The following is a 27,960-nucleotide window of genomic DNA, read 5'->3' on the forward strand; positions in this document are numbered from 1 at the left end:
AGGAATAAACTTCTGCTGTTCAAGCCACAAAGACTATGGCATTTTTGTTATAGCAGTCTGAAGTAAGATACACAGTCATATTACCTGATGACTGCAGAAAAAATCCAGCTGAAGAACCACCCCGTAGAGCCCAGCATGAACTGCTGACCCTCAGGGTCACAAACAAATAAAACAGTTACAGTTTTAAGCCACTAAATTTTGAAGCACTTTGGTACACAGCAATAGGTCACTGGGCAATAACTCTGTGATAAACTTTAAAATTTTGTGCTTTATTTTAAGAATGAGTCTGCTCTAATTCCTTGTACAGAACATCGTTTCTCAGAACTGTGTTAATTTGTGAAGCTAAGGAATTTCTTCTCATTTCTTTCCCATCATTTCTTGCAGAAATTCACACTGAGACTGAACTGTTTAACCTTTCTTTGTAAAGGGAATAATGAAAATTGAAGGCTCAGAAATGCTTGTTCAATAGTTGACTGATAGTTTGTTTACAGTGAGGTGGGTTGAAAGGCAGCTCCAGACATTCTCCTCTGTCTGGATCAGGCACTGCCAACCGTGCCATACCTGCAGCACCATTGCCAAGACCTTGAGGCCTAAGAGAGGGCTGTTGGTGACAGGGACCTTTGGATGGTACATTAGTTAGGGTTCTCCAGAGAAACAGAGCCAGCAGAGAAACAGAACCAACTCACTTTCTCTTTCTCTCTCTCTCTCTCTCTTTCTCTCTCTCTATATATATCTATCTATATCTATATCTATATCTATATCTATATCTATATCTATCTATCTATCTATATCTATATCTATATCTATAGATAGATAGATAGATAGATAGATGGATAGATATAGATATAGATATCTATTTTGTATCTATCTGTAGATATCTCTACAGATGTATGTGTATATAGAGAGATACGTATAGCTATATATGTATCTAGAGACAGATATTCTATTTCCATATATCTGTATCTGTATTTTACATCTATATCTATCTTATATCTATCTGTCTCTATACATATATAGACATATATATATTTCTCTGTCTCTCTGTCTCTCTGTCTCTGTCTCTTTGTCTCTCTCTCTCTCTCTATATATATACATATATATATATGTATATATATATATATATATATATATATATATATATATATATACACACACACCCTCTTCTTCCAGGGAGGACAGTCACCGTTAATAACAGTATCTTTTTATTTGAATGCTGAACACTTCAGGTACATTATCCCATTGACTCATTTGAATAACTCATCTTGCAGATGAGAGACTGAAATTCACAGAGGTTCACTGACCTTCCCAAAGTCACACAGCTAACTAGCCTTCTAATCCAGGAAGTCTTAATTACCCAAAAGCCAAACTCTTAACTACCATACCTGATAAAACATACTAGGAACCCCATGGCCCAAATTAAATCTCTATGCTTAATCAAGCTAACCAGCAGGTCAGAAGCACCCACTCTGTTAGATGTTTTTAGAGGTAGAAAATGAAAGGTAAGATGAGGGCCTCGGCCTTGAGGTGCCGATGGTCTAGTTGACAGAACGACACCCACTTGGGGACAATTATGACCGACATTGGGAGTATGGAAAGTTTAAGGTCATCCACAGGGAAAGCTTTAGCTGCTAGGGGCCTCACTGTTTTTAATGAATTGGCATTTTGCTCTCCAAACACATCAGCAGGTGGATGCATTTTATTAGAAGAATTCTGTCAGCATTGAGAGAGAGTTGAAAACTAAAGGAAGTTGAACCAATGCTTAAAATGTTAGGCGGCAGGTCAAAATGGTAGCTGATCACTACCCTAGGCAAATCTCTGATTAATTCAGACTTCATTTCCTCACACCTTGAGTCTTCTTCCACATCTGTGCCGCCTACCCGACTAGCAAGAATGAATAGGGGCGAGAGCTGGTCAAATAAAAGTGCTGTCACATCCGGCAACAGCGGCTGTGGGCCTTCATCATGTTATTAGGACAGTACATCAAGAAATGGTTTCAACATTAATCACAAAGGAGGGATCATAAGACCCACATCCTGGAAAGAGAACAGCTTTGGAATACAAAGGAAGAGCAACGCCCTGGTATTAGCTGTTCACTGTCTTCACACACTCGCCCGTCCAAAGCAAACAGCAGGGCCTCAAGCAGCCATTGGGGCCAGAGTGTGTTCAGAGGACAGGTAAAGCAGAAGTTGTCATATGGGGTGGGTCCTGGAGCTGGGAACGCCGGAACCTGGTCGCTTCACACAGCACAGGGAGCTGTGGCTTAGAGGAACCCATCTGCGAGGTGAGATGATGGAGAGGCAGGGGCTCTGTCTACAGACGTGTGTCCCAGGAGGGCAGCTGGGCGGGCCACAGGCAGAGAAATCTTAGGCAAGATTCAGATAAACACAGGTTTCTGGAGGCGGAATCTTGGACCACTATATATACTTCCTAGGGCTGTCGTAACAAAGTACCAACAACTAAAACCTGAGTGGCTCAAAACAATAGACATTTCTTGCCTTCCTGCCATGGAAGCTAACTGTTCTAAATCGAAGTGTCAGCAGGGTTGGTTTTCTTTAAGAGCTGTGAAGGAGAATCCATTCCATGCCGCTCTCCCAGCTTCTGGTGACAGCACCTGATCTTCGCAGACGCATCTCTCCAATCCCTTCCTCCGTCTTTACATGGTGTTCTGGTATGTCTCTGTGTCTAAGTTTCCTTGTAATGAGGACACCAGCCATATTGGATTAAGACTCGCCCTAATGATCTCATCTTAACTTGATCACATCTGCATAGACCCTACTCCCAAAGAAGGTCACATCCACAGATACCAGGGATTAGGGCTTCAAGACATCTTTTGTGGTGGTGGTGGTTTATGGGGATACCATTCAAACCATAATAATGACCCTAATGGGGTCTCCTCTTCTGGACTGTGAACAGCTGAAGGATGGGCACAACCTTAGTCATCTCATATCCCGAGTGATCGGCACTAGGTCTGGCAAAAAGCTAATGTCCATTGATGCTGAAAGAATGAAAAAGTGATAGCCTTAGCCAGATCTAGATAATAGGGATTATGTAGCCAAAAAATCTGAGTGCAAAATCCTGGCTTTATTCCTACCTGGGTGGTCTTTGGCAAGTCTTTTAGTTCCTCTGAACCTCAATTTTCTCCTCTCTAATTTGGATATAATACATCATGCAGGGCGGTGGTGAGAAGCCAAGAAGACAGTATTTAAAATGCCTGCCACCTACTAGGTGCTCAGCAGATGGGTGGCATTATTCTTAAAAGCAATTCCCAGCTTAACCTTACCTACTACCCTGTTCCACATTTCTTTACATCACCTTCATTCCATCATATCACTTCCTTCGAGACTTTCAAAAACCTAACACAGAAGCTGATATAACTGTACTGATCATGACACTTTCAGTTGGCAGTGACGGGAAATCCATTCAAACCCCATTCACAATAAGCATTAGCTTTAGTGGCTTCAGGCCAGGCTTGATCCAGAGTGCAAATAGCACTATCAGGGGTCTCCTGTCTCTCAGTCAGGCCCTCGTTCAGGGCCACCAGCAGCTGGGGACTGAAATCCTCCCAGCTTAACACCCTCGGGGAAAGACTTTGCCTTTCCTGATTGCAACATCAGAAAAGATCCAAAGGAAGAGCCTAATTTGCTTTATTTGGATCATGTGCCTATCAGAACCAGTCACAATGGCCAAAGCGTATAGTATATGTGGATCAGCCAGTTCGGGTCGTGTGAGTGGGGATGGGCAGAATGAGCCTCTTGCAGAATGGGTTCCTGACAGAAAAGAAGGCAGTTTTAGAAAGGGGCACTGGAGAGATTTAAGTAAGAAATACCCCTATCAAGAAGTACAAAATCGTCATAGTGATGTAAAGCACAGCACAGGGAATATAGTCAATAATATCCTAATGACTATGTATAGTGCCAGGTGGGTACTAGACTAAAGGGAGATCGCTTTATACATTATACAAATATCTAACCTGTATGGTATACACCTGAAACTAATGTAAAATAATACTGAAAGTCAGCTGTAATCAAAAAGTAAAAATGAAGATTGAAAAAGAAATATGCCTGATCCCGGAAACTGCCCATGGGACAGAAAGACCAAAGATAAGGCTAAAAACAATTAGGTGTCTGCAAAAGTACTCAGTGTCATGTTTGAAAAACAAAACAAAACAAAACGAAACAAAAAACAAACTATAGTTACTAGAATAACTTGTTGCTTCCATAGAGCGACATCGATTACTGCTAGGGATGAGACGGTCTGGTGAAAGTGACCCAGACGGAGAGGCCCATCAGTGTCTCGGCTGTTGACAGTGGGATGTCCCCGCTTGTCGGGGAGACTGGGACATGGCCAGGCGAGGTAACTCCTCACAACATAACGTGGTCTCACAGGCCAAGGCAGTGACATAGGGTGGGGAACAGAGGAAGTTCTGTGGCAGGAATAATGGTGTGCCCACACGACCCTGTGCTAAGGACAATCCTGCCCGAATCTACTTAGGTTCTCCTCACGGGGTTGTTTTTTTTTTTTTTACTTATTAGTTTTATACTAGACTCCGGCTTTATGAAAAATACCCCGTAACTGAGGTTTAATTTCCCTGGGGAAGGCGGATTTGAAATAACCATCAAATCCTTTTTCCCCTCTTTTTGTGACTCTAAGCAAACTGGGAAATATTTTCCCCTGAGGGACGATAGTTCAGTCAGTCATATAATAATATTTTAATGCTATTTGCTTCTTCTTCTTTTTTTTTAATTTCCCAGCAGTGTTTGCATACAGCCCTCCCCATTCTATATTTCTACATTTTTTAATGAGTAAGGTAGATGCCATGTCCATGTTTAGGATTCTGTGAGAAATTCAACTTAACTTTATGGCCAGGGATAGATGTAAATGATTCATTGATGAAATTAGCTGGCATTTGTAAAGTGCTTGACAATTTATCTTGTAATCTCATTTTATCATCATTCACCCATAAGAGGCATTATCCCCATTTTATAGATGAGGAAACTGAGGTTAATTCGCTTGGTAAGGTACTACACATAAACTTGAACCCAAATAATAGCTGACTTTTACTGTTCTAAATGCCTTGCATGCAGTATCTCATTTAATTCTCTCAAAAAATTTGTAACGTAAGGTATAGTTATCATCCATACTTATAAAGAAATCGAGGCTTAGAGGGTTAAATACATCAGTAAAGGTTCAAACCCAGGTCTACCTCAGTGCATCTAAACACAGACCTTTCCCCAGGCCTCGCTTGTCTATGAAAGCTCCAGATCAGGTGAGGAGGTGAGACGTGAGGGCTGGACCTGGTGCCACTGCATGGGGAACGGTCAGATTCGCCCCGCTGCTCTACTGAGAAGCGTTCTCCTGCAGAGCCAGCTCTGTGGGTGAACTATTTCCAGACCTTGGGCATTCAGAAGTGCTGAGGCAACCTGGATGGAAGCCCAGATGCTGAGGAGAAGGTGCTCAAATCACAAAACACCAGAGTGAGCTGCTGCCTGCTGGCCTCACCCGCAGAAAACTTGGGAACCCCTATATCCACAAAGATGCTGTAGGCAGAAAGAAATATCTGGTAAGCAGAGAGGTCCCAGCTGGTCCAGCTACCCACTGCAGCCAACAGTCGTGGTGTATGCCCATTCTCCCACATGGGGTGCAGACCAGCACGGATATGGGGGGAAGCGTTGGGTACACAGCTGATTTCTTCACCAGCAGCTAAGGGCAGCCCTGGATTCTCTCATCGGCCCTAAGCATCCTTCTCCAACCTCCTTTAAATGACAAAGCTCTGACTATTACAAGTTAATCAAAACCCCGACCATGGATGAGAGAGAAAAAAAAGACCCCATTAATTAAAATCTCAGAAGATGCCAATGGTAACAGTGTGCAGATGCTTTCTTGCTACACTAATCCTATCGGGAGACCAGACACTAGCGATCAGTATTAACAGTCACAGGTGCTATGATTAGGCCTGAGAGCATGTAGCTGTGACAAGTGGAATAAAAAAGACTTCTTCCTGAAATCCCAAGCTTTGAAGGAAACTAAATAATTAATGAGAAGCAAGGCTTTCCCTGCCTTCCCAAGAGAGGTTAAATTTCCAAGTATCTTCCACATGCAATAGAGTCTCTAAAATGCCCAGAGAACATAAGAAAAGAACATCTCCAGTCATTTAACGAATGTCAACCATGTGCCAAGTAGTTTGTAAGGTGCTGGAGACATGGCACGGAGGTGGATCAATTTCCTGCACTTAGAGTGAAGGACAATATTTAATGTGTAAATAGGCAGGTCAAAGGTGCTGTAGAAAGCAAGCGAGGAATGGATGGAGAGCGAAGGGGGTGAGGACTACTTTAGACCGTGTGGTCGGGGCAGCACCCTGAAGCAGTGCCATTGAAATCACCGATAACGCCAGGCCAAGGGCTGGGCCCAGGGCATTTCAGACGGAGGGCACCGCAAGCACGAAGTCCCAGAGGCCAGATCAGACCTGACGTGCTTGAGAACAAACAGGGAACTTACGCAGTGGGATTCGTTAACGTGGGAGAATAGAGGGAGTTGAGGTGGAAGAGGTAGGTGGGGACAAATGGTCTAGAACCTTCTAAGGACATGGTGAAATGTTTGGATCTAATTCTAAGTGCTTGAAGAGACTTTGGAATGTTTCAGCCAGGGATTATACAATCTGATTTTAATTTTTGAGTTAGCCCTGGCTGCTGTGTGGAGAATAGTTATGGGGGCGGGTAGCAGAAAGCAGAAGGGACAAAAATATTCGGTAGGACCACAGTGCACATTACATGCTATTGCCTCTGATACAGCCTGATGACATTTTTGATTGAGCTTACTACGTAAGTACAGTAGTAAACATTTCAGAATGGGTTTCTCTATTGTTTGGCAGAGTTCCATCATGTCAGACTTTCTTGGGTCTTGAGGCAGTATTTTTAGAAGCTGATCTACCCTTTTCTCCTCCTGGGGGCTCAGGAGTAGATACAGAACAAGGAGAATTGACTGTAAAGAATTAAGTATGTATGCTGACCAGGCTGGCCAGTGAAATACTTTTGTCATTCCCAAGGCACAAATAGGCTGAATAATTGTGGCCTTGAAGCATTTAAGACATTCCTGCTCTGCAATGTCCAAGAATCTGGCCACCATTCCACGGTGATGTCCTCTGGGAATAATGAGCATGTGGGCAGGACATTGTCAGCCCCATGAATGTAGGGGCTACGGGGAGAAAAGTTTAAAGCATCTATCTTAATTTTTTACACCAGCTATTCACATGGTCATTGAGAATCTGCTATGGTTTGAATGTTTCTGTCTCCTTAAATTGCATGTGTTGAAATCCTGACCCTCAAAGTGACAGTATGAGGAGGTGGGCCTTTGAGAGGTGCTTAAATCATGAGGCTGGAGCCTTCATGAAGGGCATTGTAAAAGGGCATTGCCTTATAAAAGGGCTCCAGAGAGAGGTCCCTCGCCCCTTCCACCATGTGAGGACACAGGCTGTGAACCAAAAAGAGGGTGCATACCCACCTGTGCCGGCACTGGCCTTGGACTTCCCAGCCTCCAGGACCATAAGGAATAAATATTTTGCTGTTCGTAAACGACCCAGTCTACAATATTTTGTTATAGCAGCCCAAACGGACTAAGACAGAAACTGAGGTGGTTTTTTAGACTTTTGTCCCTTCTGTGTCCTTATGTTCATTAAAAAATAGAGGTAGAGAGATTGTTTAATGTAAAAAAAATCTCAAAATCTCCCTGGATATGAAGTTTTCACTTAGTTTAGATTTAAGCGTCTTTTTCCCCACAGAGAGGGGCCTTGTGCATATAAATTGATATTCCCAGGATAAGAGCAGAATCTTCAAAAACTAGGATCTCACTGAACAGGGTAGATGGTGTTTGTTCCTGATGGGAAGTAACTCTAGATTCAGTTCTAGCTGGAAGGTAGCTGACCAGAAATTCAGAGTTGTAGGTCCCTAGACTGGGTGAGAATCATTCACCCCTAACACTTACCGCGGCAGACAGAAAACTGGAATTTTGGAGGAAAGTTTTGCATCGGGCACTCAGACCCTATAAATGCCCCCACTCCTTGCCGAGCTCTGTACACTCTGCACTCCACCTAGCAGGCTGCAAAGGATGCTCAGCACTGAACTTCTGGACCATGTGTCCACCAGAGCCACGCAGAGCTCTGGGACAGCTCCACGCTAGTGCTCCCTTTCTGTACTACATTCTTCTCTTCCTTTTGTCCAGTGATACTTCAGTAACACCAACGCAGACTGACTAGAGCAAACAAAATTCCTTGGTGCCAGGATTGTGAGATGGCAATAGAAAAAAGAATGAGAACACAGACACTTAAATGGGTTCCAGTCTTGGCTCTGCCACTTACCGGTTATGTGGCTTTGGACAATGCTGAATTTTTCTTGCCTCAGTTTCTCAATCTGTAAAATAGAGATAATGTCTACTGTGTCAGGGTAGAGATTCAACGACATCATGCGTTCGATTAGGTGAAATCGAGCACACAGTAGACAGTTAGTAAATGTTTTGTTGTTATTGTTGTGGTTATTACATTCAAAGAATTGTGTTAAAATGTAATCTTTCATTGGGGCTTAACATCTAGTATGTGAGATAAAAGACACTTAAATAATTGTAATATAAGCAAAAGTTGTTAAAAGGCCTAATCAGCATGTAGAATAAGCACCATGAGAGCTATGATGGATTAAAGATAACTGTAAATTCTTCTGCACTGCCTCCATTGAGAGAGCTGGGGTCTAGTTCCGCTCCCGCGTCCTGCCCTTGAAACTGATCTGGCCGGTGACCTGATCTTTGACTGACAGAGTGCAGCTGAAATAACTCTGGGTGCCTTCCAAGGCTAAACCATCAGAATCCTGGTGACTTCCTCCTGATTTTCTCGGGATGTTCTTTCTTGGAACTGAACCCCCATGCTGGGAGATGCCACCAATGGATGCACTTATCACCAGCTGAGTATCAACTGTCAGCCACGGGAGTGAGCTGTCTTAGATGGTCAGGTCCAGTTAGGCCACCAGATGACTTCAGCTGGACCGGGGCCCAGTGCATCCCTGATACAGAAGAATGCCCAGTAAACTTACAGAAATTCAAGTTATAGTAAATAGTTATTTTAATTTTTAAGCACTAAGTTTTAGGCAGGTAGTTTTGCAGCCAAAAATAATCCAAACAGGCATTTAGGAGAAAAGTCGTCATTGAAGTTTTCCTAGAAAAAGTGGGATTCGAGAATCTCCTTGGAGGGAAGGATGGTGACAAGAGGCTCTTGGGAGAAAGTCATTCCAGAGGGAAGGAAGAGTTAGAGCAAAGACCCAGAGGCAGGCCAAAGCGGGCTGCATTTAGCACCTGGCAAACAGATTCAGGGCTGCTGGAGTGGAGCACTGGGAGAAATGGGGTAAGAGGAAGAAAGCAAAGCTGAGAGGGTTGTTCAGGGTCAAGTCGCGGTGGCTTTGGGGACAGCCTCATGTTGTTGCCAGGATGGAAAATTCATTTCTGCTCTTGTGAGTCAATGGTTTTACAGGAAACAGCGGGGCTCTGTGGATAAGGGAGACAGACATCTATGGAAAGAATGGAAACCGTAGGGTAGCTGGATGTGCCAAAAGACACTGGGATTGGAAGATTGCCTAGGATCTTCCAGTGGCTCCCCATCACACACACAGTGACATCCTAAGTCCTTCATGCCCTGTGAGGTGTTCTTGGCCCAGCGACCTTGCTGACCTAATCTCCATTCCCTGTCTCCTTTGCTCACATTGACCACTGTTCTTTGAAGAGCAAGCACATTGTCGGCTCAGCACTTTTGCACTAAATCTGTGAGCTTGGTTTATTGTATTTTAATCTATTTACTATTTACCTCTCCAACTAGAATGTAAGCTCCATGAGGGCTAGGACTGTGTCTGATGCCGAGAATAGCACCTGGCTTATAGTGGAAGCTCAAGAAAAAAATGGTAGGAAACAGCAAATGAAAAAGTGAGTCCCTGGCAGTCCTGGGCTTAAGATATCTTGTTTTTTTTCTCGGCAGCAGGAATTTAGATCTTCATTTTAATTCCTCCATCGTTCTCTGTTTCCTGTTATTCTCAGGCAGTTCTTTCCCCATCTACTCGCCAAGCTTTTCTCTCACAGCTTCACTGACTCATCACCATGGCTTACTCATAGCTCCCTGCTTTTTCACTGCCTCTCCCTGTGCATCTGTCCAACTTCTGCTCCCTCTGCTCACCTCCTGATGCTCCCTGGCTTTCCAGATGAAATTCTAGAGGCAGAGAATCTCATTGGGTTAGCCCATCCCTCATTTAGGAAGAAATTTGGGACCTTTGACTTTGTTCTGGGACATATGACCATGCTGATCCAATCAGCTATGGCATAGGCACAAAGCATGGACATCTACATATATAGACCTATTATTTCACTCAGTGGAGGCACATGGATGCAACAATGGCCTCAAATGACCTGTTGACCAAAGCCTAAGGTCCAGGCTGAGTTAATTCATACTTTAGGGAGACACTGAAGCTTCTAAGAAGAGCAGTGATCAACCAGATCTATGTTTTCAGAAGATTGTTTTGTCATCCCTATGAATGAGGCAGCTTATGATGGAAGAGGATGATACATGTAAGACAAGTCAGAAAGCCACCGACTGGGAGAGCTGATGAAGCCTCAAACCAAGCCAGTGGCAGAGTGAAAAGGAGAGTATGAGCAAGTATGTTTTGAACCTGAAGATGTCCACAAGGGACATGAGGCTAGAGTTTAGCAGAAAGGCTGGGTCTAGACACCTAGGTCTGGAAGTCATAAAGATATTAGTTAAAATTGTGGGGTGCATAGTTTGGCAAGAGATAAGCCCAGACAGACATCTGAGGAACTCTCTTAGATGTAAAGAGCAGATCAAAGAAGATAAACTTGACAAATGTTCTAAATTAGAAATATTTATACAGATGAGTAGGCACTCAGAGAGTCAGAGCACCCAGTAAAAACAAGAAAGGATTTCACCCCTCTTATCTCTTTTACTCAAAGGTACAAGTTCAGAGGATCCTGCATTAAATCCTGCTCAAGCTTCTAGTCTGTTTTCCTGCAGAAAGTACTGATACTTATTCGGAATCCTCAATATTCTAAAAATACATCAGCTGGGCTGCAGTGCCACAATTAGTGGAGCTGCTGTCCCATGAAACCCTCATCACCATTTTGCTTAGATCAGAGAGCGGATTAACTTTGATGTCTGTCTGAAACTCGTGCAAGACGCCACTGGTGGTCTGCTCCCTGCAAGCATTCAATCTTCACATCCAAGGGAAGAAGGAGAACATGCTGGATAGGAGCCCAAACCAATTTTTTTTCTCAGTGATGGAGATGAAAATATGCACCCTGGGACTCCTGACATATTTGACTTGCATTCTGTCCCCTTATATCCCTGAGCTATTTCTCCCTTTGCACAAATACCTTCCTCCAGACCCAGACTCCCTTTGGCTTTCACAAACATTAGCACGGCTATGAAACCCCAAGCCCTTTGTCTATGCCATGTGGAAATTTCTGTTATCTATTAGGGCTCCTGGTGTATGCAACCAAAACTGTCTCTAACTTAAGTCTCTGGGGAGTTTGCTGGAAGCATATGTGGTAGCCTGCAGAATAAAATGAACAGTCGAGAATCAGGCTACAAGGGGGAATGATAAAAGATCCAGGGTTATGGGCCAGTGGGAGATATGCAAAAATCTCATCAGAATGTTGACAATGAAATAAATCCGCAACTATATTGTCTGTGCTGTGTCACCACCTTCACAATTCTTATTTCTGGGCAAAAAAAGAACAATTGGACCAGTGGAACTGTACCCGCACTCAGATGACATGAGCTCATTGACTTTGCAAGGCAGTGTAGACTGATGGAAGGAGCAGGTCTCTGGAGCCGAACCGCCTGGAGTTGTATCCTGGCTCTGCCACTTACTAGCTACGTGCCCTTAAGCTAGTCATTCTTGCTGTGGCCCAGCTTCCCCCTCTGCAAATGGGGATATCTATTCATGATGGTTGGTGAGTAGCGAATGGGTAAACCTGTGCTAGTGGTTGGCACAAGGGGGAGTGTCCTACAGATTTGATATTAGTATTGATGAGAATGCACAAGGCCCCTGGATTTACAATCCAACTAAGAAAGCCAAGATGAGAGGTCATCTCCTGAAAGGAATTGGGAGCTATTATTAGGGGAGGCTGAGTGGCCAAAAAGTAATTACTATTCATTGCCACATCTCTATCAGACTGTAGACGCCATGAGGACAACAGACTCTTCTATTAATTAATTCACTGCTGCATCCACCAGCACCTGAAAAATACTTGGCCCATGGTACATGGCTCAGTGAACCTTTGTTGAATAATGAACAAATGTTAACTGCTTCCCAATCAATTAGTTCAGTACCTTGCCCAAAGTAGACACATGATATGTTTGTTAATTGAATTTATAGGTAAGTGGAATTCTCAGAAATAAGAATACTGGAATCAAAGAGATGGGCTTGTATTTGGTAGGACTTAGTGGCAAAAAAATGCTAAGTAACTGGTTTTTGGTGTGATGATGCTAATAAGCTATACAAATGACATAGGTGGCCTATGCCATTTATACAGATTATTGTAATTGTATATAGTTTAGCTGCTGGTCAGGCTAAAACCTTTAAGTCAGCATGAAGGGACGGAGAAACAAACAGTTCCTTGCCACATCCCTTTGGAAAGGCGGGTGGCTCATCTGCCCCTCGTTGGTCCTCTCCCTGGCTCAGAGGCACTGCTGGTCCCTCACCAGGACATGCCATTCTTCTGGCACTCTCCACACTGGCTTTCAGAGGCTCTGAGGGTGGGGCTTAGCCAACTATCCTTCCACGCTTGCTCGTGGAGACAGCAAGACGTCCTGGAGGAGCATATCAGACTAGGAATCATGAGAGCTAACCCTTCCTGGCTCGACCAAGGGCGTGTGAACTTAAGTTCTGGTCTCTAGCTCTCAGCAATATGGTCTATAAAACAGGAAAATCGTTGACTTAAAGCTTATGGAGGTGTTAAGCAAATGAAATTACACTCATGATGATTTCATCTAGAACTCCTGTTGTAAAAGACAGAACCCAGCTCAAACTGGCTTTCGTGAAGAAGGGACTTTATTGGCTCATGTTATTGAGAAATCTTAGGGTAGATCCCATTTTAAGCACAACTGGCTTCAGGAATTCAAATGTAACATCAGCACCTGATTTCTATCTCTCAACTCTCCTTCTGCTGTACTGTCCTCATTCTCAGCCTCTTAATGATAGTCCCCATCGGTTCAGGAGTTTTATCCTCTCAAATTCAAACCCAGCTTTTCAGTAGCTGGGTCAGACTATGATTCCTTCAATGTGGGTCATTTAGCCAGGAGGGTGCAGCTACATTGGATGATCAGGCCTGGGGCCTGTGCCAATAAACCCTGGTAGTGAGGGAGCTTGGTCAGGCTTGGTTATATGGTTAACTCTCAGAGCTGGAAAAAAGTAAGGATTGTGGTATGGGGAGAAGCCCCAGTTTACCTCATGGATTGAGAATGGGAGAAGAATGGTTTGCCAAAAGGTATTCGGGGTACTATTAACAGAAAGAGATGTGGATGCTGCTAAAATGACAAATGTGCATTACACCAGGGGATTTTTATGTCACGTGATTTAAAGCATGTATCATTGCATTCCCTCTTTGCTATGAAGTCTTCCGTCCTCACCCTAACAAGCTCCTGCAAGCCCCTGAGGAGCAGCTGCCTCACCCTACTGTCATCTGTCTTCCTCCTCTGAACTCCTGTTGCCCGCAGACCAAATCACTCACCAGCAACATTAAGTCATCAGTTATCTTTTTATGTCTATGTCCTGTCTCTTCATCCACGTGGCAGAATCCTAGAGAACAAGGGTCATGTCTTATTTATCTTTGTGTCCCCTGTAACACTTTTCCTTGTGTTTGGGGCATGGATGATAGTTCATAAATCTGCTGACAGATCGAACACCTGATTTATATGCTTCCAGAACCATGGGGGTAGAGAGTAGCTTGATCCAACTACAAAACTAAAATGAAAGGTAAAACCTGTGCTCTTCCTACCATTTCTGAAACATCTCTTGTGGACTAAATAATGCTGATGGGGTCAAGACGAATATCCCTTTTGCTCCCCAAACCCCAGTTACTGGTATTCTCACTCGAAAAGGATTAAGGGATGAAGGCCAAAGGAATCTTAGTCTCAGCTGCTCCGTATACCCTGGGCAGGTCATATGCCAGCACAGCCCACCTAGAAGGATGGAGGATGGCAGTCATTGGAAGAGGAAGCAGATGTCTGATCTCAGCGGCCTTCCATTCCAGCCAATAAAGCAGAAGCCCAAGCTCCCATGAGTGGGACTAGCCATTGGCTCTCTGCCCTGTGTTGATCCTTTAACTCCCCCACCCTCATTCCTAACCCCAGCAAAGGGACCAGGGAGAGAGGAGGGATGGAAAAACTCAGTCAGAAACGGTCTTCTTGTAGCTTGGATGTTGAGACAGTATTCCTCCCAGGCTAGTTTTGGTCCAGAAGCCCCTGTGGCTCAGGTTTCAGAATCCCCCTGCAGGCCATCCTGGGCCAGGCAATTTACCCCTTTGTCTCTAATCCCCTCAAACTACCCCTGGGGAAGCTAAGCGGCTTGTCCAAAGCAGGGCAGCTGAGCTAGCTGGGATTCCTTCACCTATAAAATGGGCTGACTAACGTGGGGATTAAATCAGCGAGCCGCACAGAGAATCCTGCTCGTGGTAGACAGTTGCTAAAATCAAATCAATGGGGAAAGCATGGGAAGGCTTGATTGGTAAAAGGAATGGCAAAAGAGGTCAGTAGGGTCGTAGATGGAACAGCTGAGGTGGGAGCCAGGCAGAGAGCAGGACACCGGGTGGAACAGGAGCCCGGGACGCCAGCACAACAAAAGCTCCACCTGGAACGAGGAGCGCGCGCAGGGGAGCAGGTGCTGAGGGGCCGAGGCCCCGCCCCCACCGCGCGCAGCCCCGCCCCCAGCCCCGGTTCCACCTTTTCCGCAGTCCCCGCCGCTGACTCCGCCCCACCGCCCTTTATCCCCGCCCCCAAGGCCCGGAAGTAAAAACCGCTCCGCCTTTTCCCAGCGAGGTTACGGCCCGGTCCGCGCGAGCTGCGATTCTGAGAGTGCGGGGCTCTCGGCGGGCCAGGGCAATCCCTGGCGGGCACCATGTCCCGGAACCTGCGGACCGCGCTAATTTTTGGCGGCTTCATCTCCTTGATCGGCGCCGCTTTCTACCCCATCTACTTCAGGCCCCTAATGCGGCCGGAGGAGTACCGTGAGTGACCTCTGACCCAGCGTGGTGATCTAGCCCCAGTAACTCCCCACCCCCAATCATTTCCACGTGGGGACATGGAAAGATCTTCTCTGGAGTCAGGCTGACCTGGGTTCGAATTCAGATTCTCTGCTGTATGTACCTTTGTGACCGTGGACAAGTGACTCAATCTCTTGGACCCTCAGCATCCTCATCTATAAATATTTCCCTTATATCTACAATAAAACCATCTAGCCTCCCGTGAGACTCAAAGGTAGTAATGAAAGCAGCCTGCACATAGTATGTCAACACTAAATACTAATTCATACTTAGCGTTAACATTCACTGAACGCTTATCATGTGTCAGGTTAGGCACACATTGGATCGTTTAATTTCTACAATCTCACTTTGAGATAGGTATTATTACCCGTTTTACAGGCGAGGAAACTGAGGCTCAGGGGGATTGTATAACATGCCCAAGGTCACACAGCTGGTGAGTGGCAAGGCAGATATTCCAACCCAGGCGTCTGTCTCCCGAGCTTCCACACACTGAAGCTGGTAATGGTGATGTTGGGGATAGGCAGATAGAACCCTAATCACCCTGAACTTGAAGGTGTTTTTATTGGTATTTTCATTTCCACTCCCAGAGACGTCTGTGGGTGGAAATGTTTCAAACCTAAACTGTTAACCTGGGTTTTGAGTTTTTCCTCTCTTAAATCTTTTTTCAGATTTCTGCTGTCTTCATTTTAAGCTAGTTGCTCACATGACAATGGTGAATACCCTGGGAGTAATTTTCCTTCTTAATCATTCAAGTCCTATCATTCTGAAAACCAAATTTCCCTTCCTCGAGACCTGTACCTCAGCAAGGATTAGCACTTTGATACATCTGAAACCATCTGTCAGGGAGAAAATATTAGGCATTAGAGGCTCATTTTGTTCTCCAGGAAACCTGAATCATCTTGAAGATGGAAGAGGGCCAACCCTGCCCCTTGAGAATATTAGCGGAGGCTGAAAGCTTGGCGATTTGAAGGGGAAAGCTCCGTGTAAATGCTTCTGCCCATTACAAATGCTACAACATTTGGTTTCTGGAGGCAGAGCATTTTAAATACACACTCAGATTTCCTTGTAACTACTTTTCATCAGGCAAGATTGAAATGGCCTCTGTGCTTTCTGCTTTCCAGCCTATGCACTATGCCTGGGGAGTAAATAGGGCAGTATGAAGCCCTGCATAACCTTATCTCCATCATCTTTCCTTATTGGATTCCTGCCCCTGGCTATATTGTGATGGCCTCTAGAAAGGGTTTTGTTTTGGATCCCACAAGAAAAATTTCAGTTTCAAAGACTAGAGCAGTAGCTCTCAACTGGAGATGATTTTGCCTCCCAGGCGACATTTAGTTCTATCTGGAGATACTTTTGCTTGTAATAACTGGGAATGGGGTGAGGTAAGTAGTGTATGTTACTGGCATCTAGTGGATAGATGTCAGGGATGCTATTAAACTTTCTACAAGCACAGGACAGTCCCTACCCTCCCATGATAAAGAATTACCTAGCCTAAAATGTGAATGGGTGGTGGCAAGGTTAAGAAATCCTGATCTAAATCAGATGATCAGGTTTGATCAGATGTGGATTTGTGCCTGTATCCCAACAGCAGTCTTAAGGGGAGTCTCTAGAATCTATGTTGTCTGAGTGGCTTGAAAGAGACAAATCAGGTGAACATTGAGTGAGTGTGGTCACAATATTTGTATTTTAACTGCAAGGTGGTCTATGCCTGTCTACTTTTCTGGTTCAGTTTTAATTGCTTTGGCCAACTCTTGTCTGGGAGTCATAACTGATTTCTTTATACAGACAAATAATACTAAACAGCTAATATTTATTGGAAGTTTATTATCTCTGGCACTCTTCCAAGCATTTCATATATATTAACCATTTAGTTCTCATAGCAGCCCTTTGAAGTAGCTGCTATGTGAGCATCACCCCCATTTTATATGTGGACAAACCGAGATATGTAACAGTTAAGTAACTTACATAAGGCTGAGTCACATATCTGGGATTTGAACCAGTGCCTTTAATTGCTATATACCATGGCACCATACTGCCTTTCTATAGGAGTGAGAAAAGAGAGTAAGGCAGATGAGGGCCTTAAGCTAAGTACTTAACCTCACTGAGCTCAGTCTGTTTCCTCTCTATAGTGTTAAAGTTTATAGGACCGAATTTACAGGTTTTGGGGTATATTTAATGAGAGAACACGTGCAGAAATACCTAGGATCGTCTTCTATTAGGCATTCCATCAAAACATTTTGAAAAATAAGGAGCTACAAGGGCAGAGCTGTGAGACAAGGTATTTGGGGCAGGTGGACAGACCTAGGGCTGCTTGGCGTGGCAGGAAACGGGGTCCAGGCAGGTGAGGTGTTCATGACTGTGGGGGACAGCTGGGAGGATGAAGCATCAGTTAATTTCAGCACATTCGACTAGCACGTATTTAGCTTCTTTTTTATTTTTTCTAAACCTGGATTTTAGTAGTTACTATCTACCTGGCACTGTGTCAGGTGATGGGTGTACATGACCGACCAGACAAGACAGAGCACGTCTCTTCATCTCACTTCATCTTTGTCAGGTCCACTTCCCCTGCCCACTCCTTGGACACAAGCTGGTCTCCATGCTTCCTCCAGGCCCCAGCGACTCTCCATTCTCTACCAGCAGCTGTGGTGATCTTTCTGGTTACTTTTTATTGCGGATTTCTACCGCATTTGTGTCTGTAGTCAAAGAATGTGGACTATATGATTTTGATTCTTTGATATTGGTGAAGGTTTCCTTTGTGGTTTAGTACAAATCAATTTTTGCAAATGTTTTCTATGGGATTGGAATGATATGTATTCTCTGGTTGTTGGGTACAGGTTCTATATATGTTGATTACAGATTAAGCTTCTTAATTCTGTTATTTAAATATCTTGAGACCATGTTATTAGGTGCACACAATCTAGAATATTATGGAGAATTGTTTCTAATTATCATTATATAGGGGTCTTCTTTGTCTCAAATATTCCTCCTCCACTCTGTTTTATCTGATATTATTATACTTACCAACTTTCTTTTGGTTAGTATTTTCCTGGTGTATCTATCCTCTTATAGTCAGACTTTATTGTCCTTAAGCCTCATATCCAGCCTAAGATGGATTTTTTAATCTGATCATTTCTTTTAACCTTTGGATTGAATTCATTTTCATTTATTATGATTACTGATATATTTACATTTGTTTTTCTCCATCTTATTGTCTTTTTTATTTATTATTCTATTTCTGTACTTCCTTTTTTTCTCCTCTTCTGCCTTTAAGGTTTCTTTATTTTTCTCTTTCTCTACCACATAGTTCGAAAGTTTTACATTTTATTTATTGTTTTATGATTATTGTTTAGTCAATATCTTTACCCTCTTATGAAATATACAAAGACCTTAGAAAGCTTTAGTCCCGTCCCACAGGTCTTATGTGTAACTTCAGTCCTACCTGGTGTTTATTACTCCCTAAATCACAGTGCTCCATACAGTCATCGATTGTTTCTTTACCTACATTCTTTACTCAGCAGTCTTTCTTGTATCTCATTCCTTTTTAGTTTCAGTTTTCTTCATTCTGAAATACATCTGTTAATATTTCTTTGGTGAGAATTTGTAACTGGGAAAATTTATTCTTTTTGTCAGAAAATATATAGAACTCCAGGTCTTCTGTGGCCATTGAAAAGTCTATTGTCGTGGCCATTTGTTCTTTGAATTTTATCATCTCGCTTGATTAAAATACTTCAGTAGCCCTCTGCTGTCCTCAGAGTCCAGCTGTGCAGGATCATTGAGGTATTTTAATGCAGAGAACGAGGTGGTGAGAGCCACTCTTTATAGGTATCTCCATGTAATGGGAAAGAGATGCTGCAAAGGTCAAAGCTGAAGGCAAGAAGGCCAGGTACAGGAAAACTGTACTTCCTCTGGCCACAGGAGAGTAGGGAGAGGTGAATAGCCTGTACCAGAGTGATGTTTATAGGACTAAGTTGTGGAGAGTAAGGACTGGGGGGTAGGGAGTAAGGTTATATGACTGGGGAGTAGGAAGAGGTGACTATAGCCTGAACCAGAATGGTGGTATGGGACTGGGAAGACATATTGAATTTGGGAGGTGTTTAAGAAGTAAATTCTACAGGGATTTGTGACTGATTAGCTATAGGGTAAGAGAGGGAAAGGAAGGAGAATAACACTCAACTCTCTGGCTCCAGCAACCGAGAAGATGGTAATGCTGGTCATTTACTAAGAAACACAGGAAGGAATTGGTTTTGGGGGTGGGAGGATGAGCTAGTTCATTTTGGAATGTGTTGACTTTTACGTATCAGACTGTGCTTTTGTAGATTTCCCATAGGCAATGGGATATGCCAGTCTGGAGCTGAGATCTTTGATCTGAGCGGGAGCTAGAGATGCACCGTCATCAGCATTGAATGGGAATCAGTGTCATTGCAGGTAAGGGCTCCCAGGCAGCATTCAGAGATTGAAAGAGACAAACTGGCCTAGGACCAGAATGCTGATGAACACTATTTGAAGAGCAAGCAGTCAGGAGAAGGGGGGGGCCAGAGCAAGAGGATTAAAAACATAAGTGACTGTAGTCATGGGCCCCATGAAGACACAGCCCATTAGGGATGTGGTCAGCAGGGTTAGGCTTCTTGGAGAGAGGAAGATAAGAAATGAAAATATCCATTAGATTGATCCAAAAAAAGGTAAAGGTGATAGGCCATTTTGTTAAGAACATTTTTGGCAGTTTTGTAGTAGGTAGAAAGCAGATTGCTGCGGATCGAAGAGTAAATAGTGTATTAAAGTGACTAAAGATGTTTGGCTATATGGGGAGGAGAATGACAGTGTATTTGCAGCAGGTCAAAGGGTCTAGAGGAAGTTTTGTTTTAGTTTTGGCTAGGAGAGATGGGAGAGCAAGAGAGTCTCTGAACAGAAAAGATGCCAGAGAGAGAAGACAATCCACAGAGTGGGAGGTGATGTGAGACCTTGAGCTCAGATGGAGAAGAGAGCCTTGGACAGAAGGCAGGACACCTTCCGCCAGCTCAGGAGGAAGGGTCGGTACAGACGTAGCTACATTAGGGTGGATGTTGGGAAGTTGTGGGCACTTCTAGGTGATGACTTCTCTTTTCTTTGTAAAGCATGAGGTCAGGTCATCTATGAGTGAGAGGCACAACCACTGGCCAGCCTCTCCCTACCTGAAGCCCTCTCTTCTCTGGCCTTCTGTGACCACCCTCCCTGCCAGTCCGAGCTTTGCTTTTTTGCTCCTGCCTTTCGTCACTTCTCTTAGTCTCTTGTTGGGTCACCCTCTTCTGACTATCCCTCATATATTTGTATTGCCCAAGATTCTGGGGAGACCTAGGAGAAGCCCGCAGTTCTTGCAGGAGTGGGGCAGACACTCAGTCCTTGAGAAGGAGAACCAGTGGCTGGCAAGAACAGAGCTGAGGCCATGTAGGGCTCAAGTGTAGAGTCATTATGGGCCATTCAGCTGGACCAGCCTGACTGATGCTAGTCAGCCTGGGTGTGCAGAGTATGGGGACAGGTCGGTTCTAGGACCTCTGCTGGGATAAGTCACAAGGCAGCAGAAAAGAGGAGGAAGGCTGCTTTGGTAAAATAAAGCCAAGGAGATCTTCCATGCTTTAAAAGCAGGCAAGCTACTATCACAAGACTACGTGATTGGATTTCATGTTGACATTCAGTATGGTCTTCAGCCCTTTCACTAACTCAGCCAGAATTACTCAGCCTTATGTGAAATATAAGGTCAATTCTACACATGATATACCTTGCTGCTGAAATGAGCACTAGGGAGATGGCAATTGGCATTGGTGATCAGTGATCCCAAACTAGAAGTATGGGGACCATTGTGCTTCTGGAGGGAATCCCAGAAGTTGCTTTTAGCTCTCACCCTGTGGGCACAGTGTGGCTTGCCTGAAGAGCCGGCATTCAGGGATGAATACAGATGCTATAACTTGAAGCCTAATCTGTCTTTATATCTCAGAGCTAGACAGTGATCCTGAATATGGCCTTTAAAAAACAGCATGCATTTTAGGCCAACCCATGAAATGAGACTGAATAAAAGATCATTTTTTGTGATCCTGTTCATTTTTAACTTTAATTACATGTGCAGAAGCATAAAAATCATAGTTTTGCCAGAAACCCGGTGCTCATTAAGTCTTCTCATTTAGGTGACTTGTCCGAGGTCATTTAGCATGTTAATTGCTGGGTGGACACTAGACCCCAAGGTAGACTCTGCACCTTGTCTGCTGCTTCATGATACCCTGTCTCACCTGATGGCAAACAGTATTTAATAGCAAAATGAAACGTTACATGGAAGGGCCGTGAGAACCTCGGTTCTACCTCTCAGTTGTGTCTTTTGCTGCACCTTGCTGCTCCCAACTAAAAGTACATTGTACAGAGTCAGAATAGGGTCACAAGAAGTCACTTGATGTGGAACTGATTCTCACCAGGACAGTTCCCCTGTTAAATGCCAGGTGCTTAGAATATGCTTTTTATTCCTTTCACGATGGAGTCAAATGAGATGCACGGATAGACTAAAGTCACTTTCTAATGGATTCAACTAGACTGTCTGGTGAGGTAACAAGTGTTAGGATTGGGCGGAGCCAGATGCCATTGGGCCCCCTCAGCCCCTGGTTCACGCTCACCACCAGTGCGTATGCGGTGGTTACCCCAGTCCCGGGTTACCCCAGCGTACGTCTAGATGATGATGTACGTGTCTAGGCAGCAGCAGCACATGGGAGTGCTGGGAAGTATTTTTTAAATTTTGTATTTGCTACTTTAAAAAAGCTGCTTTGAAATAATCATCATGGAACAGTCGCAGTGTTGTTGGACTTCCTTGTACTTGTTTTTGCAGTCGTGTGTTTTTGTTATTAGAAAAAAGAAAAAGCAAACCAACAGAAAAGACCTAAGAATTGAGCAATAAATCCTTGTATATCCTTCACCTAGATTTACCAGTTAACATTTTGCTCCATTTGCTTACTCTCCCATATGTAAAATATAACATATCTGTACATACATACGTACATCCATGATTATGTATGTATCCTAGAATTATCACTATTGTTTCGCTGGACATTTGAGAGTAAGGTGAAGACGTTGTGAGCTTTCATTCCTGAGCACTTCAGCCTGTATTTTCTGAGAACAAGGACATTCGCTTACACAATCACAATCCAGTTATCCAATCCAGGAAATTTGATATTGAAACAGTGCTATTATCTAATATATAGTCTGTATTTAAATATTGCCGTTTGTCCACTTAGATTGTGAACTGCTTTTATTTTAACTGTTTATTGGCAGGAGGAGATAGGAGTCGGAGTCCTTAAGTCATATTTTACACCTGGACAATGTGGACATTAGATATAAAGATACGTTTTCATTTTCAAAGCCTTAATAGTATTAGGTGGATTATTTTGCTACCATACAAAAAATTTGCCAGTCTGCAATGCATTACGGTTAATAATCTACCTTGGCCCTTTGACTAGAGATTAAAACTACAAATCAAACCACCGCCTCAGCACCAGGGGGCAGAGTTGGGCTTGCTGAGACCGGGGCATGGGGACTTTTCGAACCTGCATTGCAAAGCTCCAGGCCCAGTGTTGCATATTTGTGTTTTAATCCTTTCGCTCCTGGCAGAAACATGCTCACTACTGAAAAGTCAATAATTAGCTCACCCCGATTTGTTCATAGTTAAACTCCTGACTTCTGCATTGTCCTTTTCCTGATGTCTATAGACATTTGCTATTTCCCTAATGATAACAAAATAGAAACCTAACTGTCAGCCTCATCAAGATGCACTTGCTACATCCTGAGAGACCAGTTTGTTTTCCTTTTAGCATATTCCACATTCACAAATAGTGTCTTTGTGTCGCATCATGAATTTATATAAGACCGTTTTGGCCTTAGAACATTTATAAAACATTAATGGATTAAAGAACCAGGGGCTGTAGATAGGATGCTAATACCGGTTATCACTTGGTAGGAACTGGTTCAGCAAATCAGTTTAAATTTCCTGTCCAACCCCCCCCCCCAAATAAAAAAAAGTAGTTGCATAAAGACAGGGATTATAAAGAGATTATGGTCTATTTAAAATAAATCCTCAGCCTCTCTCCAACCTCATTAGCAATTAGCAAGAAAGTGTGAAGACGGGGATTCCTTTCTCTTCACTTGATTCCCCATTGCATGATAAGAGGTTCAAACACAATTAGACATTTGGTGTCACAAAAAGTCAACTTCCTTTGATGTTTGGCAGCCTGCCAGCTTCTTTGGCTTTGCAGTACCTGCCTCTCAGAGAATGTGTTCTACATAGCAGGATGTCTGATCTTCTGAAATCTGTGGATCTGAAATGCTGTCTGACCATCGGTTGTTTTTTAAAAACTCATCTCTTCCGTAATACTGGAGAATGCACCTTTTAGGTGTGAGAAATTATATCTTTTGTTCTCAGCACGATTAATGACAGTGCAGCCTTTTAATAACTGGCATTTCCTAAGAGCATGTTTGAGACATGTCCGTACTTTGAGACTTTCATGTCGACAGTGTGGTAGGGCTCAGTCCTCTAGGACTTTACCTTCTTAGGAAATAGACCACCTTTTGTGTTGAGTTATTTTAGAAAGTCTGATGCCCTAGAGGCTCCATTATCATCCATTCTAGGTGGAATAAGTCTTGGCATATCTTGGCCCAGAGTGCCTTGGTTGCCATTCACCTGCTGCTGTTTACAGAGGCCCACTGAAACCAGCGGGCCATCGCCTGTAATGGGCTTCATTATGCTCTGTCTTCTGACTCAGAATTGGATATCAAGATGCACATAATCCCCATAGCTCAATGTTTTATTTGCCAAAGCAAAACTTAGCATTGATAAAACTATCAGGTAGGTCACTTAGGATTGACTTTCTGTCACTTTGCTGGAGAAGCAAATTTAGTGAATATTCAGTTTGGCAAAACCCTATTTCTTGTACCTATATGCTTGTGTAACTTTATGAGAATCCAGAGGCCAGAATAAATAAAACAGCCTAATATTAAATAAGAGCTAAATGTGAATTTAAAGAAACACTGTCAGCCGATTAAAACAAAGGTCTGATTACAACATTTAATTACCATAATTTAGTAGTAAACATCCTTTGGCTCCAAGTCCTTCTCCTGAAAAGCTGCCATTTGTTTGTCAGGATACTTAAAATAATAAGTCTTTGTTTTCACAGACCTTGGGTTTATTCTCAACCACTTAGAAAGATGTGTCAGTGTGCTTGAAGCCCACAGACATAAAATGCCCAATTTCTCTTGGCCCTCGCCTGTTGGACATCTCCAAAGAGATCCGCCAAGCTGCTGTAGCTGAAACGTGCTTTTTAATTGGCACCGCACCTGCAATCAATTAGCGAAGCTTCAATTACCCAAACCAAAGCCACCCACCCAAAGATTAATTTTCTGCTCTATTTCCTATGAAAAACATAGCATATTTAGCTCTGGGCCTAGTCCTTCAATGGAGTACGTTTTAGACATATAAACTATATTGTTTTCTTGTTAATTGTACTTGTTCCTTCAGTTCAGCAGCCTTCCCCTCATCATATCACGCCCACCAGTTCTTTCAAAATTGTTCTTTTTCTGTTGTGTCGTTGCCTTTCCAGAAATGCTGAGCACACAGAGAAAAGATTTTAGTTGGGAACTTTTCTTTTGAAGTACAGCTTTCCTTTACTGAAGATATCCAGTCCTTTGGCTACGGGACCCAAGTTCCATAACCTTAAAGCTTTGAGTAATGCCGTCTCTGAATTTAATAGCAGTCATATGCATGAGTTCCTAATTGTCTCCTGTCATTGTGTGCTGTAAATACAAAGATTTCTGCCACCACTGCCCTCCCCCCTTGCTAAAGAGTCGTTTTTCTGTTATGTTTCTCAGAGAAGGAACAAGCAGTAAATCGAGCTGGTATTGTTCAAGCAGATGTGCAGCCACCAGGTAAACGTAACAGTCTAAACAAAGTCCCGGTTGTACTGTTGTGTTGTGGGGGGTTGCGTGTTCGCTTTGCAATAGGAAGAGAGCGTTTCAGTTTAGAAGCTAGACTGTGATTGTGCTATTTATTTACAGCAGTTGCTTTTTCATAGGTGCCACCCCAAAATTTAATATTTCACTTCAGAATATTTTTTGCAAGTTTGCACATTTCTTTTTTTTCATTTGATAAGTGGGCATAAAAATGTAATGTGTGCAGTTAAATATGAAGCGTAAATAGCTGTTTTTCAGACTTATTTACTAAGCACGCTTTTGAACACTGCACTCATGGGAAAATACTGTTTACTTGTGAGCTGCTTTAATTGATGCAGATTCTGCTTTACACAAAAGCTCAGAAGTTCCCTTTATGGCTGGATGGTTAGTTACTTTGAGGTGATCCAAGTTGGCTGAGAATGAGCGGTTTCCAGCTTTTTCCGCACTCCTGTAATCCGTGGCAACATTCTTTTTTATTTAGTTAGTTTTTAACTGAGCCAGATACATGTCTTCCTGTGGTGGGGCAATTTCTGAGCCATTTAAAAGTCTGCCATGGCTTCGCAGCCATTCGTTCCATTCCAGGGTTCCGGCAGCTCGCACTGTCTCATGCTGCATGTCAACTGCACAACTCAATTCTGATGTCGTTTTGTTTGTTGGAGGTTCAGGGAAGTGGTAGGAAGTTTAAAAATGAATTCTATTTTTATTCATGTTTTTTTTTCTATAGGGTTAAAAGTGTGGTCTGATCCATTTGGCAGGAAATGAGAAGGCTGTCACCAATTCTGATTATGAAAGTAGACATCTTCATGCTCCTAACTGCAGCAAGTCCAATAAATCACCTCTATAGAATGAAGGCTGGAGAAGAAAACTCTAATGCCACAAATAAGAGTACTGTGTACAAGGATTAATTTTTCTTTTCTTAAGGATCAAAAGTACCCTGAACAGATTGCACTATTAGGAAGGTTATCATGATTTGGTATACTTTCTGAAAATGAAGCTGTCTCACTCAGATGTGTTTGGAGAAGACTTACTTATTATTCAGTCTCTACTGCTTACCTAACTGTGCTGTGAGATGAATATTAGCAACCAGGAGACTTGGGAAGATCCTGGTTTATTTTGCCACCTTCCATATAGGAAATTGCAGTGAAAAACCACCATGCGGAGCAGCTTCATAGGGCTCTTTGAAAATGTTAAAGTTGATCAAACTTTTTACAAATAATCAATTCAGCTGTGCTATCTTGTCAAAGGTTGCTGTGTGTTGGAAAATAAATAAATATGAAGCAAGTCAAACTAAATGGGAATGTGTGCATAGATGAAATCGTGTTGGATGAACAAGTGAAGATGTGTATATTAAAATGATTTGTTTCCACAACAGTGTAATTTTTTTTGCAAATCCTTTCTTATAGACTCATTAAATTATACCAAGAAGTACTATTTGACTAGATTATATTTGACTAGATAATTGACTGTGTAGTGTTGGTCAGTTTGTAAAAATTTTAAAGATAAATAGCAAATTTGTTAAGACAAATATTTATTGAATGTGATTCTCTACCAGGTGCCTCACCAGGTGCTGCAAAGGTGTACGTAACAATACTCATTTCTCTCTAGCGCTTTGTCTGGCCCCTTACTAGAGTCTGCTTTTGACGAGACATGTCTTTCAGTTCTAGCTCTCCCAGAGTGCTTTGCATATTACTGTAGTCTCTATTTTTTTTTTTAATTTTTTTTTCAATTACAGTTGACATACGATATTATATTAGTTTCAGGTGTACAACATAGTGTAGATACTTAGGTAACTTATGAAGTGATCACGCTGATAAGTCTGACACCTACATAGTTATGACAATATTATTGACTATACTCCATCCTGTACTTTGCATCCCCATGACTGTTTTGTAACCAATTTGTACTTCTTAATCCTGTCCCAACTCCCCTCCCCCCTACATCTGGTAACTATCAAAAGGTTCTCTGTATTCGTGAATTTGTTTATGTTTTGTGTATTTATTTTGTTTTTTTAAGTTCCATGTATTAGTTAGATCATACGGTATTTGTCTTTTTCTGTTTGCCTTATTTCACTTAGCATAGTACCCTATAGGTCCACCCATGTTGTTGCAGATGGCCAGGTTTTATTCTTTTTATGGCTGAATAATATTCCATTGTGTATATATATCACCTCTTCTTTATCCGTTCACCTATTGATGGGCACTTAGGTTGCAGCCATATCTTGTCTCTTGTAATTAATGCTGCAGTGAACATATGGATGCATATGTCTTCAAATTAGTGTTTTGGGTTTCTTCAGATAAATATCCAGAAGTGGAATTACTGGGTGCTTTGGCTCTTATTACAGCCTTCGCTTTAAAGTCTATTTTGTCTCGTGTGAGTATTGCTTTTTCAGCTTTTTTGTTGTTTCCATTTTCATAAAATGTCTTTTTCCATCTCTTTACTTTCAGTTTGTGTATGTCTTTTGATCTGAAGTGAGTCTCTTGCAGGCAACATATGTGAGGGTCTTGTTTTCTTGTCCATTCAAGCACCCTATGTCTTTAGATTAGAGCTTTTAATCCATTAACAGTTAAAGTAATTATTGATAGGTAGTTATTTTATCATTCATATTTTTTATCTTTTTCTTAAAGCTTTAAGTCTCTTTAACATTTCTTATAATACTGTTTTGGTGGTGATGAACTCCTTTACCTTTTACTTGTCTAGAAACTAGTCTCTCTT

At 42.7% G+C, this 27,960-nt stretch overlaps 1 protein-coding gene across 1 annotated transcript; it reads left to right on the top strand.

Moving 5' to 3' along the window:
• The first annotated feature begins 15,053 nt into the window (after positions 1-15,053).
• On the top strand, positions 15,054-26,619 carry SMIM20 (small integral membrane protein 20). The gene is made up of 3 exons (XM_016154800.2): positions 15,054-15,261; positions 25,168-25,224; positions 25,973-26,619. Exons 1-3 carry the CDS (start codon positions 15,153-15,155, stop codon positions 26,008-26,010), a joined length of 204 nt encoding a protein of 67 aa, XP_016010286.1. The 5' UTR covers positions 15,054-15,152; the 3' UTR covers positions 26,011-26,619.
• The last annotated feature ends 1,341 nt before the right edge of the window (positions 26,620-27,960 follow it).

Source organism: Rousettus aegyptiacus, unplaced genomic scaffold (assembly GCF_014176215.1).
Source record: "Rousettus aegyptiacus isolate mRouAeg1 unplaced genomic scaffold, mRouAeg1.p scaffold_m13_p_10, whole genome shotgun sequence".
Lineage (NCBI taxonomy): Eukaryota > Metazoa > Chordata > Mammalia > Chiroptera > Pteropodidae > Rousettus > Rousettus aegyptiacus.

Excerpts from the sequence above, each read along its gene's own strand:
- SMIM20 (XM_016154800.2), top strand. The coding sequence starts at position 15,153 with ATGTCCCGGAACCTGCGGACCGCGCTAATTTTTGGCGGCTTCATCTCC. Across the intron at positions 15,262-25,167 it reads AATGCGGCCGGAGGAGTACC|AGAAGGAACAAGCAGTAAAT; the intron begins GTGAGTGACCTC and ends TATGTTTCTCAG. Across the intron at positions 25,225-25,972 it reads AGCAGATGTGCAGCCACCAG|GGTTAAAAGTGTGGTCTGAT; the intron begins GTAAACGTAACA and ends TTTTTTCTATAG.